The 21,509-nt window shown below is 29.4% G+C and overlaps 1 protein-coding gene across 1 annotated transcript; it reads right to left on the reverse strand.

The window, feature by feature from the left end:
• Window positions 1-3,772: 3,772 nt before the first annotated feature.
• LOC108469457 (LRR receptor-like serine/threonine-protein kinase HSL2) lies at window positions 3,773-7,476 on the reverse strand. The gene is made up of 2 exons (XM_017770337.2): window positions 4,503-7,476; window positions 3,773-4,320 (listed from the first exon to the last, which is right to left on the reverse strand). The coding sequence occupies exons 1-2, from the start codon at window positions 7,075-7,077 to the stop codon at window positions 3,929-3,931; spliced, it is 2,967 nt and encodes a 988-aa protein (XP_017625826.1). The 5' UTR covers window positions 7,078-7,476; the 3' UTR covers window positions 3,773-3,928.
• Window positions 7,477-21,509: the final 14,033 nt, after the last annotated feature.

The raw sequence follows: 21,509 nt of genomic DNA on the forward strand, positions 1-21,509 counted from the left end.
AGAAATGAGTTCTGAGTAAGATATGGTATTTGATGTTTAAGTGATAATAGAAATTGAGGGAGTATTCGCCAGTGATTAAGTTGAAGGTTCAAAATGATGAGATCATCTAAATAAATTATTAGTTGAAATGTGCAAAAAAAAAAATGACACAGGTAAATGATGTTTTCCTCATTAAATTCTTATGAACTTATGTGGGTATGTGTTTTGTTACAGGTGAGTTGATATGAGTCTGCGTCGGGAGGGACAATGCCAGGACTATGCTAAATGAGTGGCGTATTATACTCTTGTGCATACAGAACCAGTTAAGTGGCATGTTCAAAGTTGATATGTACTTAGAATCTTTCAATTGGGGATAAATGTAATAAATTAGGGTATCAAACCAAAAACTTTGTCATGCATTGTAAATTAATTGTAATTTGTATAAGTAGATTTAGTTTTGTCTATATTAGTGATGTAATATCTATGATCCGGATCTAGTTAATTAGATCGGGTTGAGGGCGTTACAAGTGTTATAAAAGTTATTGAACATTTTACACCACATCAATATAGTATAAAAATACAATGTTTTATAACTGCATTTGTAGTTGTACTTGGGATTATCCAAACTTTGAAGAGTACATAGAAAAAGATCTGGATAATTTCAATTATTCAAATTTAGATTTAGATTTCGATTTAGATTATGAAGAAATTGGTTAAGGAATAACCCAATTATCATAGAATATTAGAACCATTAGGTAAATTGCATATATTGTTTATTTTTCTTATTATTTTTATTTATAATTGTATTGTCAACTACTTTCTTGGACTAACATATTACATATGACAATTTGATTTTATTTTTGTTACTTGTACAAAAAATTTTCTCAGTATTATTTAAATTATGTAATTGTATAATTACAATTTATACTACCAAATACAATATAAAGAATTGTGATGCAATTACATTGCTAAAAACATCTAGAAAATTACAAGTCTTTGTAATTACAAGAATATGTAATTACTACCCTTAAGAGAAAAGAAAGAAAAGGAAGATAAAGTTAAAAGAAAATAAATTTTCATTTTTACCTTTTGCATAATAGATAATAATAGGATCAATTTAAATTAAAAAAATTATAAAACATTAATATTCTTCATAAATTCATAATTAGTCAATAATGGCCATGTGCTTAACTTAAATGTGAGATTTAGTCCTTATTAAAGTAGTTAATATCATACCGATGAATGTATTTTTTTCTGTTGATATTAAAATATAGCGCTACAAGTTTATTTTAATGTATCATTTTAGATTTATAATTATTTTTAAAATATATAATATATCAATATTTATAATTATCAAATTAATGGGATTAAAAAATCATAAATAAACTTAACAAGTATAACCCATTATTTAACAAATCTATAATAAACAAGCCACAAAAGATCATTTCAAATTGACCACATCCATTGAAAATGTATAAGTACCAAATTGAGAAAGAAAAATGTTTTAGATACTACGTTATTGGATAGGGTATAGTTTAAAGGTAAATTGCTATTCAATCTAATATTTTAAAGTTTAAAACTTAATTTAAAATTTAAACCATAATTTAGGGAGGCCATATGGAATTAACCCATGTCAAATAATAGAACAATGAAAAATTAGATTATCAAATTAGATTATCACACATTCAGGATGTAGATGAAAAGTTTATATAATAATTTTAGAAACAAAAATTATATAAAAATAAATGTGATTTTAGTTGAAACGATAAAGTTGAGATACTATAAAATTATAATATTTTATGTTTAAATCACTATATGTATTTTTGTAAACTTTATATAAAAAACTCAAAATAATATTTGTTGTTTTGTAGAAATAATGTATTTTTAATAATTACACTACTTAGTTAAATTTCGATTAATGAGTAACACCAAATCAGTCAAACTTTTAAACAACAATATCTTTTTAAGTAGAACTTAAACAACATTGTAGATGTTAGAGATCTTATCATGCACATATGTGTGTGGAAACTATAAATTTAGAATACAAAATTATGTTTATAAATAACATACAATAAATAATGAAATATATGATTTGAAATTAATTAATAATAACACATGAAATATAACCGATATTAAAATTAAAAATTATATTAAATTGTTTATTATTGTGTTGTCATCGATCTTGAGTCAATGTCGAGTTAATTTGTGACACCAACTCAATCAAATATATTATTAATAAGTTTTATTATGCATAGAATTGGCAGAGGTCATAAAATATACATAATGAAATTAAAAATTTATAAAAATATCAAAATAGAACTTTAGCTAAACAGTAAATTAAAAGTTTTATTAATATGTCACTGATGGGAGTAATAAAGTGTGTAAATCTCACAATATGTATATTTTTACTCTCTTTTTTAAATTAAAAAGATTAAAGTACCATCGAAAAATATAACTTATTTTAAATACAAAAATTATTTTTATAATTTCCTAATTGAATTAATATCCAATTAACTAATAACATTAACATGTGGCCTCTTCTGATTTCTTTGTATTTCTATAATCAAAAAAAAAGATTAACAACTCAGATCTTATGTTTAATATAAAATCATTTGATCCAAATAAAATGGGTTTACAACTCAACATCTTTTGTCTTTGGGCTCTTTCTTAATATATATATTTTATTTATTTATTCTATTTCTTAAACTCCGATTTAATTTATACCACGAGTCAATTAGATATCAATTTGGGTAAATTTTTTTTATAAAAATATCAATTTCTATTATGAAAAGAGTATTTTTGAGGTCCTTATACTCATTATGCCTAACATTGAATAGATCGAGTATTCACCCTATCAGTATCTCAAAACAATGATGGGTTTAATTCAGATCTTGCCTAAACGGCACCCGAATCGGACCGAACCATTTGTCAGGCTATTGTTCCTTCAAAGTAATGAAGTAAGACATCAATTTCTCAAAAAGGTCAATTCTTTTGATTGCATGATAGACTTCCCTAAAAAACATTGACGCACGTCTAAACGAGGTGCTCTGCCAACGGAGCTATAACTCTTGTGTTTGTGATACATATTTTATCATATTATGTAGATAATTTCTTGTCAAGATGAATTTTACATACTCCAACATCATAATCATACCTTTTTGGTCGGTTTGATTGGTATAAAATAAATTATATTATTTAATGGTACTTTAGTATTTTTAATTAAAAAACAATAAAAATATGGTTACAGCTTGCATCAAGTAAAACCTTAAAATTACTACTCAACTACAATTTAATTTTATTTTTATACATTTTAATTTTATTATGCAAATTTTGTTACCTCTATCAATTATATATGTATACTATTATTTAAACACATCTATGTATTTTAAATACGTGGTTTCTACATACATACTGCATGCGATAGAATTTTAATATATATAAAGTAACTTTTAGCTTATATTTAAAAGGAAATCATTGTTAGTTTTGACATTTTTAATAAAAATGAAAGCTTTAAATTTTAATACTTAAATTCCAGCATTATCATATGTTATTTTCATTTGTGTGTTTTCAATCTCACTATGATAGTTGTCATAATTAATTTTTATTCTGCATTTTTATTTTGCATGTTTCGAATCTTATTTAGTTTTCCACATAAAATTTTTAATCGATTCGAATAAGAGAAAATTTATGTTTTGAGATATTAACTCGTTAAATCTCCTACATGAAATTTTCAACAGGAATAGTTTCCAATTATGATTTGAGAAAACTATAATCCTTTTAACTAAGAAATATATTTATAAAAAAAAGCAACCCATTTTTATATTTCTCCTAAATTAGGAATATACATAAAACCAAATTATCCAAAAAAAAAGAAGCTAAAACCCCCCAACATAGTAAACTACATATAGCCAAGGGGAAAATTGTACCACTAAAAAGTATGTCCAAAACATCATTGAGCTACTAATTGGACACACCTTTGGTCCTTAAGCAATTCAACAACCTTTCTCATTGAAGGTCTATTAATAGGAAATGCTGATGTACACTTAAGTGCCACATTCAAAACCCTTTCAATTTCCTTCATTTCATATGTTGATGGCTTCATCCTTGGATCAACAATCTCAGCTACTTTTTTGCCGAAATACCCTCCGCCGTCGTTCCCGCCTTGGGCGGATGCCAATGGTGGCAGTGATGATAGAACAACCTCGGTGACCCACTTCACTAAATCCTTGTTCTCGCTGAATGAAGAGTCATTAGGACGTTTGCCGGTGATTAGTTCTAGCAAGACAACTCCGAAACTATATACATCACTCTTTTCCGTCACCTTTAGTGTGTAACCATATTCTGCAATCGTTTGGATAGTAAACACGGTTAAGATAACGGTCCATCATATAACGCGGAACCGTTATCATTATTAGTTGTTGATAAAGTGATGAAATGGATTCTTTTTACTGTTATTTGATCATATTATAACGACTATGTGGAATTCTAGACAATCATTTTTAACTAATAATAGATGTTCTAACCTGGCGCTATATAGCCATGGGTTCCGGCAATGCGAGACATAGCTCCACCGTTAGAACCGTCGTCCCCGACTTCAATTTGCAATGTTTTAGCCAACCCAAAATCCGCCATGCGTGGCCGCATCTCCTCATCTAGCAATATGTTGTTACTCTTCACATCACGGTGAACGATAGGAGGCTGACAATCATGGTGCAAATAAGCCAGCCCTTGAGCGGCGCCAACCGCAATCGCGAACCGCTTCGGCCAATCTGCTAAACCACCCCACTTGTCACCATGCAACACATCACCTAAGCTACCATTTTCCATGTACTCGTAAACTAAAACTCTGAACTCATCCCCGCTACAACACATCAATAGTTTCACGATGTTGCCATGTCGGATCCGACCTAACGTCTCGGTTTCAGACCTGAAAACCTCTTCTGCCTCACGTTTAACACCCCATAGCCTCTTAACCGCCACGGTTTGACCCGTTTTGAGTTTCACTTTATAAACCCGACCCGACCCGCCTGTTCCAATGATACAATCGTCTTTCATGAACGGGAATATTTCATCTTCGTTGAACTCAACCCGTTGAAACAAGGTGACTTTGTACGGCCGTCGGGTTTTGCTACCAAATTTGGATCGCGTTCTGAAAAACCAAATGACCGACCCGATAAGTAGTAGAAGGCAGACTGTTAAAATACCCACAACATAAAAGGTACCAGGTTTGATTCTTGGGCATGGAGGAAGCGGGTTCAAATTCGGGCTACAAAGATCGGGATTACCTAATAGACCCGAAATGAAGAACTCATTATTGAAACCCGATGGTACTTTACCGTTCAACAAATTACCCGAAAGGTTAAACCGGTTCAACCTCAACTTCGTTAAATCTTCTGGAATTTTACCGGTCAGTAAATTACCGGACAAATCGAGGTAAATTAATGCCGGTAGGTTACCGAGGGTGGGTGGGATTTCGCCGGTGAATCGGTTTCTGGCAAGGTTCAACTCAGTCAACTCAGTCCATGAACCCACTGAACCTGGTAGCTTCCCTGTTAACTCATTATCTTCTAACTCAAGCGTTTGTAACTTCAAATCAGTGATACATAACGGAAGTCCACCAGAAAATCGATTTTGGCTCAGATTAATTTGTGTCAAATTCTGTAATTTACACATACCTTCTGGAATGTCGCCAGAGAAATTATTACCGGAAATTCGAAGAATTGTCAGCTTTTGAAGTGCTGAGATTGAAGGAGAAATTGAACCCTCGAAATGATTGTTTTGTAATTCAAAAAGCTGCATTAAAGGCAGACCCCAGAATTTTTCCGGCACGTTACCGGAAAATGCGTTATCACCCATTCGAATATAATTCAAGGACTCACATTCGCCGTAGGATTCCGGTATGCTCCCCGAGAACCGATTCGTAAAAATGACAATGCGCTGAAGCTTCCTTTTGTGACAAAGAAACGGCGGTAAATCGCCGGAGAAATTGTTAGTCGAAACATCGAAGTCTTCTAAAGGAGAAAACTTACCGAGGTCGGACGGTAACTTTCCGGTGAAGCTGTTGTTGAAGAGCTTTAGCTGTGAGAGATATTGATTCGAAGCTAAAACTTCAGGGATTTCACCGGTGAAAAAGTTGTCATTGAGATTCAAAGACTCGAGAGGCATTGCAGCAATTTTCTCCGGTAATTTTCCGGTGAGGCTGTTCTGTGAAATGTCTAGTCGAAGTAGACTTGGCAACTCAGCTAAACTCTCAGGTAACTCACCGGTTAACTGGTTTTGATAAAGCTCGATTTGCTCCAGTTTCTTTAACTTCGATAAGCTTTCTGGGATTTTACCACTCAGGAAATTACATGTTAAATCCAGACTTTTTAACGAAGCGAGATTCCCAATAGAAAACGGAATTTCGCCGACGAGATTCGCGTTCGTCAACCATAAATATTCGAGCTTCGACAAGTTTCCGATCTCGTCCGGCAATGGACTCGGTTTGAAAGGATTGTACCCGAGTGCGAAGTCAGTTAACTCAGTAAGATTACCCAGAAAAGAAGGTACCTTTCCGTTGAGTAAGTTCCCACCAAGTGAAAGAACTTTGAGAGATTCCATCCGTCCGAAACTCACTGGAATATCGCCGGTGAAATTATTGTTAGAAAGCTCAAGAACTTCCAAATGCTCCGACGAGAAATCCGGTAACTCGCCGACGAATATGTTACCCGAAAGATCAATCTCTCGTAGACGAAAACACGGAGAAATAGCCTGAGAAGATAGTGAACCGTTGAGGTTATTATTGGCGAGATAAAGAGTTCGAAGGGTCCGAATCCGACAAAACTCAAACGGAAACCCACCAGAGATTCCAAACCCAGAAAGATCAATCGAAGCAACAGTACGGTTACCAGATTCACAGCTAACACCGGTCCAATTACACGGACTTTGATCGGGCGTCGAAATAACCCAATCACGTAACCGTCCATTCGGATCATCAAGCTGAGAAACCTTGACCCGAATCAGTATTTGCGAATCTCCATTGAAAGAGACCACGAAAGTAAAAACACAAACAACCCAAACAAGGAAACAAATCAAAGCTTTCAAATCTGGGTTTCTCATTTTCAATCCAAAAACAAGAACATCACTAGAAAAATCATGGCTTTTTTGCTTTTGTGGGCGTGGTTTTGTTTTTAAGTGAAAAAAACAGTGACGGTTACTGCATGAAGACGATGAAGATTAAAGATTTAAACTTTGTTTTTTTTCAAGTTCACATGAAAAAAACGATTCAAAAATGGAAACTTCTACTACTTTTTTCCACTGTTTATTTTATAATTATGGGGTGTGTCGCCAATGACATCGAATTGCAGCATTGGAATCGAAGTGAATTTGTGGTTTACAGTGGGGGGGGGTGGTAACCTGGAAAACGTGATTTGGTGATTCGTTTAGGCAGTTTATTAAGGACAGGGAAGTGACAAAAAGCAGATGCTTTTATTGGGTTTGCCAAAACAGAGAATTGATGCAAGATTAATGTGATTTATTATCATAATTTCCCTTTTCTTGGATTTTGAAAACTGACTTTCAAAAATGAAAATTTTGTTGTATTAGATTTAATTTGTGAGCAATGGGGGTGTTTGAAGATGAAAGTTAAAAAGGGATCTAGGAGTAAGATTATGTATTAGATTTAATTTTCCGGGTAATTTATAAAAAAAGATCACTTTTATTTGTCCCATGTTACATTTCAAACATAAGTGATAAAATAGATTTTATCTCTATAACGGTAATCCTACGTGGCAGTCCAAATAGATTTTAAGTGTCAACTTAGATTTCTAAATGGGATGAAAATAAATTTTTAATTAAAAATTTTAATTAATTAAAATTTTTAAACCTAAACCTTAACTAAAAAAACTGTTCATATTCTCTTTTTAATTTTTCTTCCATTTCTTCTTTTTTTCAATAGGGTTTTTTTTTTATTTGACTGAAAAAATTATTATTAAAATCAAAATAGTTGAAATCAAATTGACTACTTCATAAAGATGGATTCAATGGAGGGTTCAGGTATGTCTTCTTTGCATTCCTCTATCTCTTTTATTCAATACTGAAAAACAAAAGATTAGATTTTTTATTATTTAATGAAAACCCTAAATTAAAATTCTTGATATTTTCTTCTACTTTTTGAAATTGTTTGTAAACATGTATTTTATTTTGCATCAGTAAACATTCCATAAAATGCAACCAGAAATATGTTTTCATTAACATGTTTCATTCAAGCTAATTTTAAAATTTTCAGAAAAGGGTTGTTACTTTCAGTGTTCTTGTTTCTAATTGTTATATTTTCTAGTTCTTTCACAGTTTTTGAATAATTGGTTTCTCAATCAAATTTTTTCTCATCTGAATCAACTTGTATGTTCACAATCTCTTTGTAGGTGTTCCAAATTATTCTTTTCTTATTGTTGATTTCAACTATTTTGATCTTAATAATAGTTTTTCCAGTCAAATGAAAAAAAAAATCATTGAAAAAAATAAGAGACAGAAGAAAAATTAAAAAGAGGAGATGAACAGTTTTTTTAGTTAAGGTTTAGGTTTAAAAATTTTAATTAATTAAAATTTTTAATTAAAAAATCTATTTTTATCCCGTTTAGAAATTTAAGTTGGCACCTAAAATCTAGTTGGACTGCCACCTAGCATTACCATTAGAGAGATAACGGAACTTAACGGTAGAGTGATCACTTCGTAACAAAATAATAATATAAGTGACTAAAACGTAACATTTTAAATATAAGTGACTAAAATATAACCTGGGACAAACAAAAGTAACTATTTTTGTAGATTACCTTAATTTTCCTTTTCTTTTGTTGAATTTTATTATTGAAAACTAGCGTAATGGATGAAATAGTTAAATAGTTATATTTAGTGTCATGTGTATTTTTATATTGACATATAAAAATTAATTTTAATATTAAAATGGATATAAATTTTAACAAAATGATTAATTTGTTCTTTTATATATAATAATAATAAGAGAAAATAACATATTATATAAAGATCACCTATTGAAAGTTATGTCAACATGATCAGTCTACAATATTTAAACAATTCCCTTTCAAGGATAACCAAAGAATAACAAAATTATAATTTCATCATTTTAATAGTTTATATCTTTATAATTTTTAAAAATTAAATCAAATTTTTATATTTTTAGAGAGTTAAAATGTAATTTTACTTTTATTAATTTAAATTTTAAAATTTTAAAAGACCTAAATAAAAAATTTTCATTATGGAGGATGAAGCTCCTGTCAGCCTTTTAATTTTCCCCTGAAATACAAGGGTCACTACAATATTTTTACAAAAATCAAATTGCTTTAAAATTTGATTATTGGTTATTAATTTCTTTTAATTTTATAAACAGAATGAAAATATTATAAGGTGTGCTTTTTAAAATATTAATTAAAATTATATTTTTATTAAATTAATAAAAAAAGGAGTTTATGAAATTTTGTTTTAATTAGATAATTGGCGGTGCCAAATATCATAGACAAATTGAAGAATAATTGAGGAATTTGGAAGGGTTTGGTTTCAGTCAATTCATTCATGTGCATTGTAAGATAGCCTAAAATTGGTAAAAGGAACAGTTTGAATTAAAATAGTATGGTAGATTCTTTCCTCTAAAAATTAAGATAATGCATTATCCATTTTGTAAAACTTTATTACTTAAATAATTCTTCAATCAAAATGTTATATTCCTTAAAAAATTAAAAGGATATCAGTTTAAATATATGTATTGAATTAATTGATCTATAAATCGATATAGACTTATTGAGTTGAGTTAAAAATGGGTTGAATCAGTTTTCTTTCTTTTTTAATAATAATTTATTGATTTAATATTAATCTCATTATAAGTTCTTATCACATCTGTTTTTTTATACAATGCTTAAAACTATCTGTAGCTCCTCTTTAAATAAGAGGACAATACGTTCTAGCACGTTAAACCTATATTCTCCTACATTTGCAATAATATTAATACTAATTAAACTATTTTAAAATCGGAAAAAAAATAATATATTGAGAGAGACTAGGGAGAATTTTTTTTTTTTTTATTTTGCAGTGTTCCAATGTAGGGGCATTAAACACAATTAGATGCATAAAGTAATTAAAAAGAGGGGTTGGGAAGTGGCAGCATCCTCCGGGCTCTTCGTCGCCGTGATGACTCGGTTGTTTCGATACCCGAGGTCGAGACCCTGTCTTAATTACCCAAATTAGGGGTGTCATGAAACCACAACATTATTCATTCGTGCCTATATTTATTATTATTTAATTAACATTTGAGTTTGGTTTAATCCTAGAAAATAATATGTTAATTATATATGAGTTAAATATTTATATTGTTGAATATAAATTATGTAAGTTTTAATTTAATTGATATTTATATTATTATTAGTATAGAAAGATATGAATTTAAGTGTGTTGAAATTTATTATATTTTTATTTAAGGGTTAAGAATGGACTATGAGTAATTCTAAACATTATATAAAAAATAAATATGATAAAAATTTATAATGAAATTTATAATAAAAATTTAATTTTCAATTCATCCGTAATATCAATTAATAAATTTTATACTTATAGATAATGTTTTTTCTTTTCTTTTTTAACTCTCACATACAAAAGTCACATTTTTCTCTCATGACTCAGACACACAAATATATATTTATATATCCAAAGGCAAAAACTTGGTTGAGCTAACACATCTAATTCTCAATTATAATAATCTATAAAGAAAAAGAAACAAAAGTTAATGATGTTGGTTATACGTGCTTCAATCCATAGTAAGTAGAGATTATGTCAACATCAACTAGTGATTAACAGATATCTCAAGCTTTATTTAGATTTACTTTTATTAATTAATTATTAGTTAACAAATTCAAAACTCACTTTGGGTGTCAACCTATCATAGGACTTGAAAGTTCCAAAAAAAAAAAAAACAAAATAAGAATCTAACAGCTTGGATTTTCTTCTAATTGAATATATATATTCATGGGTCGGATTGGACTTAATTGAGACTTAATTTTAAAAATATTTTAAATACAAATTAATTTTAAGTTGACATTTGTAAGTCGATTTAATCTGTTTAAAAATTTATTTCACTATTAAAAAATAATAAAATATATATTTTTAATTTATATTTTTATTATTTTAAATTTTAAAAATATATTTTTATTATTTAAATTGGATTTAAGATAGATCGAAATGATCCATGTAAAAATCTTTATTCAAACTTCACCTTAATTGAATTAAATTTACCGAATTGAATCAAGTACCCCACGTTTGAACAGTTCTATTAACAAGAGTAAGTCAAAAAGTCTATGTGTCTAGTGGGGTACTTCTTTTATGCATCTTTTTCAACATTCCATTGGCTGTAATGGCAGCCTCTGTTGACTGCTTTAGAAGAAAGGTAGGGTTAATTGAAAACCCCCCAATTCTAGTTTTAGCTTTTTATTTGCTTCAAATTCTTTAACATTGGGTAGACACAATTGAAAGATTATTGGACTAATAAATTTATTTTGGGTTAAATCAAGTTTTAAGATTTTTAAAATTTTTATTTATATAATTAAAAATAATTTTAAGGTTTGAATCATTTCAAGTTTATATTATTTTGTGTTTAAATTATATTGAGTTTAAATGATTTCAATTTAAATAAGATAAATTTAAGTTGCTAATTTTACATATTTAAATTAAAATAGATCGAATTATAAAGAATTCAAGTTTAAATAAGAATTAACTTGAAAATCAAATACCCAAGCCTCTAAATAAATCTATTTAGCCATTGGTCCTTGTGGGTGATGTTCTAACTTGCTTGGGGGATAGATGAAGTAATGTAAATTGGGGTTTCAAAGTTTGGATTATTGATAGTTGCTTCACTTAGAAGATGACGAATGAGGAAGCCAAATCTTTTCTACTTTGTAATTTGGCAAATATTATACTTGAACTTCAAGCTAAGCATATATATATATATATATATATGATCTTTTCCATATTCTAAGGCAGTGCATCTTCCACTTTGATAATATGAATGCCATTTTTTCAAGTGATGAACATAAAGCCAAATCAGGTCACAATCCTTCACGGTCTAATATATTAGAGAATTTTCTTCATTTTTTTCAATACAACGAATAAAAATGCAATTTATCATACTCTTAATTTCGATGACAGGGACTCAAATTTTGGAATTTATTATTTTTTCTATTTTAAATTTATTAGATGTTGTTTATTTTTACCATATTTAAGTTTATGATTGAATTAGTGTCGTGAGTTAGCTTGACATCAATTTAGTCGAGAAATGATTAAAATAATAAAGATGTAATAACAAATTAACCTCTAACATTTATTCATTTTATTACTTTGGTCATAATTCTTCTTTTTTATGGGAGAGGGAACTAGATCTGATCATGAGTTGGGCCACCCGGTCCGGCCAAAATGTAAGAGAGTTTGGGCAAAAAAATGGGCTTGGACAAAAAACTAAGGCCCATTTAAAAAACGAGTTGGGCTTTGGGTAAGGCATTTTTGGCCCAGCCCGGCCCGAATTCACTAAATGACAAAAAAAATCTATTTTTTTTTGTTTTTGAATGTTATTTTATTGTTGTTTTCTCCTTATTTTGTTACCATTTTATTGTTATTGTTTGGATATTGTATAAAACTTATTTTATTGTTAATTTTAGTATTATTTTAAAGGCATTTGTTAATTTTGTTATTATTTTAGAGGCATTTGCTTGTTAAGTTGCATTTATCTTAATGTTATTTAAGTCTACATATTTTTAAAATTTATTTTCAATTTATTAGGAAATATTTATTTTGATGTTTTAGTATTTTTATGTATTATATATATTTAAAATTATATAAAATAATATAAAAATTAATATGAGCGAGCCAGTCAGCTCGAATTTTAACATTTTTATCCGGGTCAGGCTTGGGCAATATTTTAGGACCATTTTTGTAATACCCCGAAAATTTTTACAGTAAGATATTATCCTTGATATAGTAAAATAAAAAAATAAAGTGACAAAAAGGAAAATTTTGAGTTGTGTCAACCTTGGGAAGTATATTATGATATATTAATTCAAGAAAAGACTAAATTGTAAAGATGAGAAAAGTCTTGTTGCACAAAAGTAAATACTCAAAATTTGAGGGGTTAAAGTGTAAATATTAAAAATTTGAAGGACCAATTGTGCAAATATTTTAAAGGTAGAATGATCTAGAAACTAAGGAAAATGAATGAATTAGGACCAAATTGAATAGGTGAAAATTTATGTGGGACTAAATGACAATTTTACCAAATTAAGTGATGACTCAAGGATGGAATTCTAAAAGATCATGAAGGGCAAAATGGTCAATTAGTAAGAGAGAGAATTTTAGAATGTAATGATTATGTTGATGATATTTTAAATTAATTAATTAGATAAATATTATTTTATTAATATTTTAATGAGATATTTATTATTATTTTATTATTTATTTACTATATAAGGAAGGAAAGATGAAGAATTCTCATCATCTTTCCTTGCATGCAAACGTTAGAAGAGAATAAAAGAAAGAAAGTTTTCTTTTCTTTACAATTTGGTCATTTCACCAAAAATTTACTATTTTCACCTAGAAATCAAAAGAATTTCCATAACTACCAAGAGAGAAAAATGTTAAGGAGATTATGGAGAGTTAGAATCAATAGAACAAGGTAAGTGCATCAAGATTTTAATATATTTTTAAGTTGTTATTATTGAGAAAGCATGGAAATAATGTTATAGTATAGTTTTCTTACATAAGGCCCTATGTTCTTGATATGTTAGTGAAGAAAAAATAAGAGAAAGTGATGAGAATTAGTGTAGAAAAAGAAAATAAGGGTGTTATAAACATGGTAATTAATATCTTGCACTAAAACAGTTTTGGATAGCAGCAGTAGTCTAATTTTAAAAAATCACCAAAACTTTTATAAATTGAATTATAGGATGAATAAAATATGAAATTAAATCTTGTTGAGTCTAGTTTCTTATAGAAGAAATTATGTAAGCAATGGAATTTTAAATCATTAGGATCGGGGGAAAACATGTTTTAGGGATTAAATTGAAAAATGTTGAAATTATGGAAAATTCTGATATTTTATAGAATTCATGGACTGTTATCAATATGTATGAGAATAATAGCTGGAAGTACGGATTAAATTGCAAGAATTTTATTTTCCTAACCCTAAGGATGAAATCGTCATTAATTAAAAGTTTAGGGGCAAAATGGTAATTTTGCCTAGAGCATTAATTAAATGCATTAGAATATGAAACGAATGAAAATGATGATCAAATTTATTTATAAAGATCCGGACGACTCAAATACGAGACTTGATCGTGGAAAAGAAAAGATATCGAATTAATGAAATTATAAACACAAACAAGCAATGAGGTAAGTTCGTGTAACTTGAATTATATTCTTAAATGCTTGAAATGTATGTTATTTATGTGAATATGATTTGAATGTTCATTGTATGAAAATTGATAAAACATTGATATATTTGATAAAAAAGAGGAAGAAATCCCGGTTGAATGAAAGGAAATTTCGATTAATCTCTGAAAAGGAATTGACGGTAAAAAGGATCTAGCCCGGATGGGTGATCCTATCCTGATATAGCATTCCCGAAGAATACGTGTAAAATGGATTTAGCCCGGACGGGTAATCCGAATTAGGGTCTGAATTTAGCCTGGACTGGCAATTCAGATCCAAGCTCATTAGAGTAATTGTCGTTGCAGGGGATTTAGCCTGGATTGGTAATCCCGACAATACTCTATGAGTTTATATTACAGGAGATTTAGCCTGGACTGGTAATCCCACTGTAAGGATGAGGTTCGTGGGAGTGTGCTCTCTGATATGAAATGTGTAAGACCATGGTTGAAAAATACCATCGCAACGTGACATGAAATGTGTAAGACCATGGTTGAAAGATACCATGGCAACGTGACATGAAATGTGTAAGACCATGTTGAAAAGATACCATGGCAACGTGACATGAAATGTGTAAGACCATGGTTGAAAGATACAATGGCAACGTGACATGAAATGAATAAGACCATGGTTGAAAGATACCATGGCAACGTGACATGAAATGAACAATACCATGATTGAAAGATACCATGGCAACATGACAGAAAATGAGTGAGACCATAGTTGAAAGATACTATGGCATCATGTCGAAGATAAATAACATCGTGGATGAGAGACACTAAGACATCTATTGAACAACTAATATTCAGGTAATATGTATCAAATGATGAATGGTTTTATGAATTGGTTATACAAAATGGTTGTATGAAATGTTTACAAGAATTGGTCATATGGAAATATATGTACAAAATAGTTGTATGAAATAATTAAGAAGATAGATAAATGAAATAAGTATAGGTACATGGAATATAATTTATGTTAAGTTTGATTAAACTATTACTGGAATAAATATACATAAAATATATGGAAATGATGGAGCATGAAATATTGATATAATGAAATGAATGATATATACTTATGAAGAAACGGTAAGAGAATGATATGTTTCATGACATGTACATATATGATTATTTTTAATATGTTGAAACAAGGAAATTATGCAAGTAAAAACAATTATTAAAACTCAAGTGTGACATGTCAAGAAAATAAGTATATCAATGTTGAATTTATTTGAAATATGTACTAGTATACTAACAATGTTGCTGTTTGATGCTTAGACAAGTGCCAAGCTGTTGATTGAATGGTAATATATTTATTTATATGATGCATTGAATCGGTAAGTATTTAATTGAATTTTTTTTAAGTGATCTGCAAATTCTAGTAATGTTCTGAAACCCTATTTCGATGGCGGATATAGGTTAGGGGTGTTACAATTTTTCGGGCCTGACCTAGACCTAAGTTGATCCCAACCCAACCCATGGGCACCTCTAGGGGGACTACACTAGTCTTCCTTAACGTTCAAATTTTGGTCAAATTATTTTTTTTTGAATTGTTAAAATTTTAATAACATTGAAGAGTATGTGTACTTCATTCTTGACGTGGATTTTTTAAAATTAAATAATTTTAATGTTTTTTTATAAAGTACACATAGATTACTATGTGGGTTGCCATATCAATTCTATTAAAATTTTAACAATCAAGTCGATTTTCCTTAAATTGCTTAAAACTTAAAAATTAATGACTAAAATGATAAAAAAGATTAAAATTAAAGTGATAAAAATTTAAACATTAAAACTAAATTACCAATAATAAACATTACTATAAAAATAATTTTATTTTTATTAAATATTTTATGTAAAATTTATAAAAATCAATTTTATCATTCCAATCAAAACTTTATTTTTCTTTTTACATAAAAAATGTCATCCAAATAAATCATAATGTAGTGTTTAATAGTACTTCAAAAGTTTTACATGCCTAAAATTCTTTTTGGTCTTAGTTTATGTGTATTTTGGAAGCAAATTAGGTTTCATAAGATAATTATTATTTTTTAAACAATTTCATTATAGGTTCTGATCATATTTGTTCTTTTTGACATAATACCTAAAACTATCTATAGCTCCTCCCTAACCGATAAATAGGAGGATAATGCATTTCAGCGCACTCAAATCATGTCCTCCTACATTGACAAAAATATCCATACTAGTCGAGTTAAGACTCAATCAGCATAAGTTAATTATCTTGGTGCTAAAGGAGACATATTATAAAACATGTTCATGGAAGATAGGCAACATCCAAGGGAAGCGCAGAAATTTTGAATAGATCCTTCACTTTGTTTAAAATTATCTTAATGTTAAATGGAACAATTTAATCCATATGTTATTAAAAAATTAAATAAATTAAAATGGAGTTAGCATTTACTATTAAAAATATTATTTATTATTTAACGAAGATAATATTTTTAAAGTTTTTATGGTTTTGTAAATAAAATATTTTGTTTGGAATTTGACCGCAATTGAAAAAAAAATAAGTTTCAAGATAATTTTTGTACGGTAAATTTAACTTTATTATAATTTAGACTTATTTGATTCTTTTTATTGTATAAGGACTAAATAATCCATTTGATAATAAATGGACTAATTTGATGTGATCCTTATAATACAGGGACCTCCTAAGTGTTTTAACCATTTGGATAGTCAAGGAAGGCTTGGCATAGTTAGCAAAGGCAAAGTCTTGGATCTTGAGTATCTAATTTGAGACTCACCATGCGCAATTAAATCCGTGGGTCTTTGAGTTTCACCATAAGCAATTGTTATGTGTGAGTTTTAATCCGATTAGTTAGTAATAGTTTGATTATATGTTTAGTGGTTACTTGGACATATATTTATACTTATATGATACTTGTGGATGAATATTTAAATATATATATATATATATTTATACAAAATTTACTTCTATCCTTAACCCTCCTTACTTTTAAATTGAAGGAAAAGACGCATTTAAGTGTATTTGAATTCATATTCTGCTTAATTGTTATAATTGCTGTTAGGATTTTAACCCGATTAAGTAACAAACAAGAAAATAGCAGAATAAATTGAGAAATTGAACACACAAATTTAACGTGGAAAAACCCTTCCAAAGAGGATAAAAAACCACGGGCAAAGATAATTTTACTATAATGGCAAAAGAACGAAGAGTACAAAAAGATGGAGATAAAAACTAAACCCCGAAAACCCGAAAACAAAAAACCTACAAAACGTAAACACAAAATTCTCTAAATGTGTTATGAGTTCTAATCTCTAATGGGTATATTTTCTAAGGTTGTAAAAGAGCCTATTTATAGGCTAAATTCATAGATCAAATAATAATAAAATAATCTAAACTAATTAGTGTTTGATTGAAACAAGTAAACAGAGTTTAACTGAAAGACTATTTTTCAAATTTGACTGAAAATAAGAGTTATATTTAATAAATCTTCACCTTGACTCATATTTCCACAACGCCATCTTTGCCAAAGCCCGCCACGAGCCTATCTTGAACTATGCAGGGAATTAACTGAGTCGAATTTGTGCTTAGAAACTGGAAGACTTCTAGCCTTCGACTTGTACACTGCCAAATCAAAACTAACCCGGGTCTGATTTTCACGAACACAGTCAAACTTTTTTCAAAACCTGCATCTAAAAGAGAACCTCTCTTCAACGAAACAGTCATACTTTTTTTCCCTCCTATGACCAAGTTGCCTTCGCTCCAAACAAGTTGACTCCAACTCCGTAACGGATGAGGGACGTCCGATTTCACCGGTCACTGTATAACCTTCTAGAATATAAAGACTGCCGGTTCTTTTACCTTTTAACAAAACAAGAGCTCCACGAGATACTTTAATACCGCTCGACTCGATGTTGATTTTGCATTCTTTCAAGTCTAAAATACTTAAGGAGATGAGATTCTTTCGTAAATCAGGTACATATCTGACATCTGAGAGTGTCCTAATCGTCCCATCGTGCATCTTAATTTTAACAGTACCAATACCAATTACCTTACTAGATGAATCGTTTCCCATGCGCACAACTCCACCTTCAATCGAACTGTATGTGGAGAACCATTCTCTATCGGGACACATGTGGAAAGAACATACTGAATCTAGGATCCACTCGAACGTGAGCTTGGTGTTATCACTTGTTGACACTAACAAGAAATCATCCCCATTTTCATCGGCCAAATTAGCACCAGCTACATCTTTCTCGTTACTCTCAGTAGCTTTTTTATTTCGCAGTTTATAACAATCTGCTTTGACGTAACCTAACTTTTTACAATAGTGACACCTTTTATCTCGTTTCTTTGATGCTACCAAAACGGAAGCTTGCCTATCTGTCTTGCTATCCAAATGAAGCTCATTGTCGAGTTTGTCTCTACTCAACAAATGACCCTTCACATCTTCGAATGAGAGTTTGTCTTTGCCATAAATTAGGGTCTCCCTGAAAGACTTGTATGAAGGGGGTAAAGAGCACAATAATAGCATAGCCTGATCTTCATCGTTAATAGGAACCTCAACATTCTTTAAATTATTTAAAAGAGTAATGAATTGACTGATGTGATCTCTAAGAAGCTCACATTCGTTCATGCGAAACGTAAATAGACGTTGTTTCAACACTAAACAGTTAGCCAGAGACTTAGTCGCATATAGAGTTTCTAACCTTTTTCACAAGGCAGATGAGGTCTTCTCCATCAATACCTCCTGCAATACCGTATTCGTGAGGCACAACTGGATTGCAGATAAAGCCTTTTTATCAAGCTCTTCCCATTCTGTTTTATTTAGATTTTCAGGCTTTTTCCCGGTAACAACCTTTTTCAAGCCTGATTGAACTAGAATTGCCATCATCCAAACTTGCCACAGATTGAAATTTGTCTCACCATCGAACTTCTCAATTTCAAACCTTGTTGTTGCCATCTCTGAACGGGCTGATCTATGAAAATTGAACTAGCTCTAATACCACTTGTTAGGATTTTAACCCGATTAAGTAACAAACAAGAAAATAGCAGAATAAATTGAGAAATTGAACACACAAATTTAACGTGGAAAAACCCCTCCAAAGAGGAAAAAAACCACGGGTAAAGATAATTTTACTATAATAGCAAAACAACGAAGAGTACAAAAAGATGGAGATAAAAACTAAACCCCGAAAACCCAAAAACAAAGAACCCACAAAACGTGAACACAAAATTCTCTAAATGTGTTATGAGTTCTAATCTCTAATGGGTATATTTTCTAAGGTTGTAAAAGAGCCTATTTATAGGCTAAATTCATAGATCAAATAATAATAAAATAATCTAAACTAATCAGTGTTTGATTGAAACAAGTAAACAGAGTTTAATTGAAAGACTATTTTTCAAATTTGACTGAAAATAAGAGTCATATTTAACAATTGTAATTATGTCAATTGAATTGAGACTCAATTGAGAAGTGAGATACCATCGTTTACTATTCTCTAAAAATGGTGTTATATTTTATATTTGTTTAATTTTGCTATTACCCTGTACTTGTTAAAAGCTATAAATTAATTTTTGTATTTTTATTTAGTCATTTTTAATATTTGTATTTTCTAAAATTTAAAATTTTGGTCTTCATCAAATTGTAATTATTAGATCAATAGATAAATCGATAGATAAAAGTAAATGAATAAGCTAATAGCTTAGAAGTGAAAATTTTTATCCTTGTATCTTGAACTCTTACCATTGCATAATGTAAATACTTTTAAAATAATTTATTGCCATAACAAAGACTACAATTAATTAGTAGCTTAGATTATAAAAGCTAATGCAAAGCTAAAAAAACTTATAAAAATGTATGTGGATGTTGCGACTATTTCGAATCCAGAAAATCTAGTTATGGGTGGTGTATGTCGGGATAATGTTGAATCCTGGCTATTTGGCTTTATTGGGAAGTTAGGATATTGGCACATTACTAAAGTTAAGTTTTATGCTATATATAATGGTCTTCTTCTGGTATGGGAACATGGCGTAATGAATCTTGTTATTAAGTCAGACTCACTTGTGGCTGTTAACAATATTTTGACCCCTTTGTAACAACATGATCCTCTCTCCTTAGTGATCCGGAATTGTGAGCTGCTTTAATGCAATTGGACTTGTAGTCTTGATCATATTTATCGTGAAGCTAATATGTGTGCAGATTTTTTACGAGCTTGGAATTCCAAGGGCCTTTGATGTAATTAAGCTGGTTCACCCTTCAACAACCTTACCAAAGATTATCCAGGAGGACATTATTGGTGTAACTAGGCCTAGGGCCATTATTACTTAAAGTGGTCTTGGACTGCTCCTACGTAAAAAATAAATAAAAATAAAATTGAGAACCAATTAATTTCCTTTGATTTCTCAAAAATAATTGTTTTTTAAACATTAATTAACTGTAAATTAGCTAAAAAGTATTAAAAATTATGAGAAGGCTTTTAGATGTACCATAATTTATAGTTTTAACATTTTTTAACAAACATTTATACTTTATTATTCGATTAAAATCTTATTTAATATTTATATCAATTTTTTATAAATATGTATATTAGATAATTATGAATATACCATAATCTGATATATATATATTTTAACCCAATAGATAAAATATGTTAAAATATGCTAAGTCTTTATATTCTTTTAAATTTAGAATTTAGTTCTGTAGTTTTACTTTTAGAAATTTAGTCTTTCTATTTTTAAATTTTAAAATTTAAATCCAACTGTTAACTAGAGGTGCTCATAAGCCGGGTCAGGTTGGGCCTAAGCTGATATTAACATACTTTATGTTTGGTTAAGTCCATCTCGACTCAAAATATGAGTTTAAACTTTGCCCAAACTCATTCACATTTGTAAAAAATTTAAGTCAAGTCCATTTTAGGTCTACCCATATTATTTTAAAAATATATTTATTTTATTTAATTTTAATATTTAATAATTTTATACCTTTTTATTTATTGAAAATTTTATATAGTCATTTTAATATTATTTTAATATTTATATTAGAGTAGTATTATATATCTAGTATAAGTTTCTTTTTAATGTGTTCTAAA

This window comes from Gossypium arboreum, chromosome 2 (assembly GCF_025698485.1).
Source record: "Gossypium arboreum isolate Shixiya-1 chromosome 2, ASM2569848v2, whole genome shotgun sequence".
Taxonomy (NCBI): Eukaryota; Viridiplantae; Streptophyta; class Magnoliopsida; order Malvales; family Malvaceae; genus Gossypium; species Gossypium arboreum.

Bases quoted from the DNA above. Each gene is read 5' to 3' on its own strand.
- LOC108469457 (XM_017770337.2), bottom strand. From the start codon at position 7,077: ATGAGAAACCCAGATTTGAAAGCTTTGATTTGTTTCCTTGTTTGGGTT. The intron at 4,321-4,502 runs GTTAGAACATCT...AAACGATTGCAG, and splicing joins CCATGGCTATATAGCGCCAG to AATATGGTTACACACTAAAG.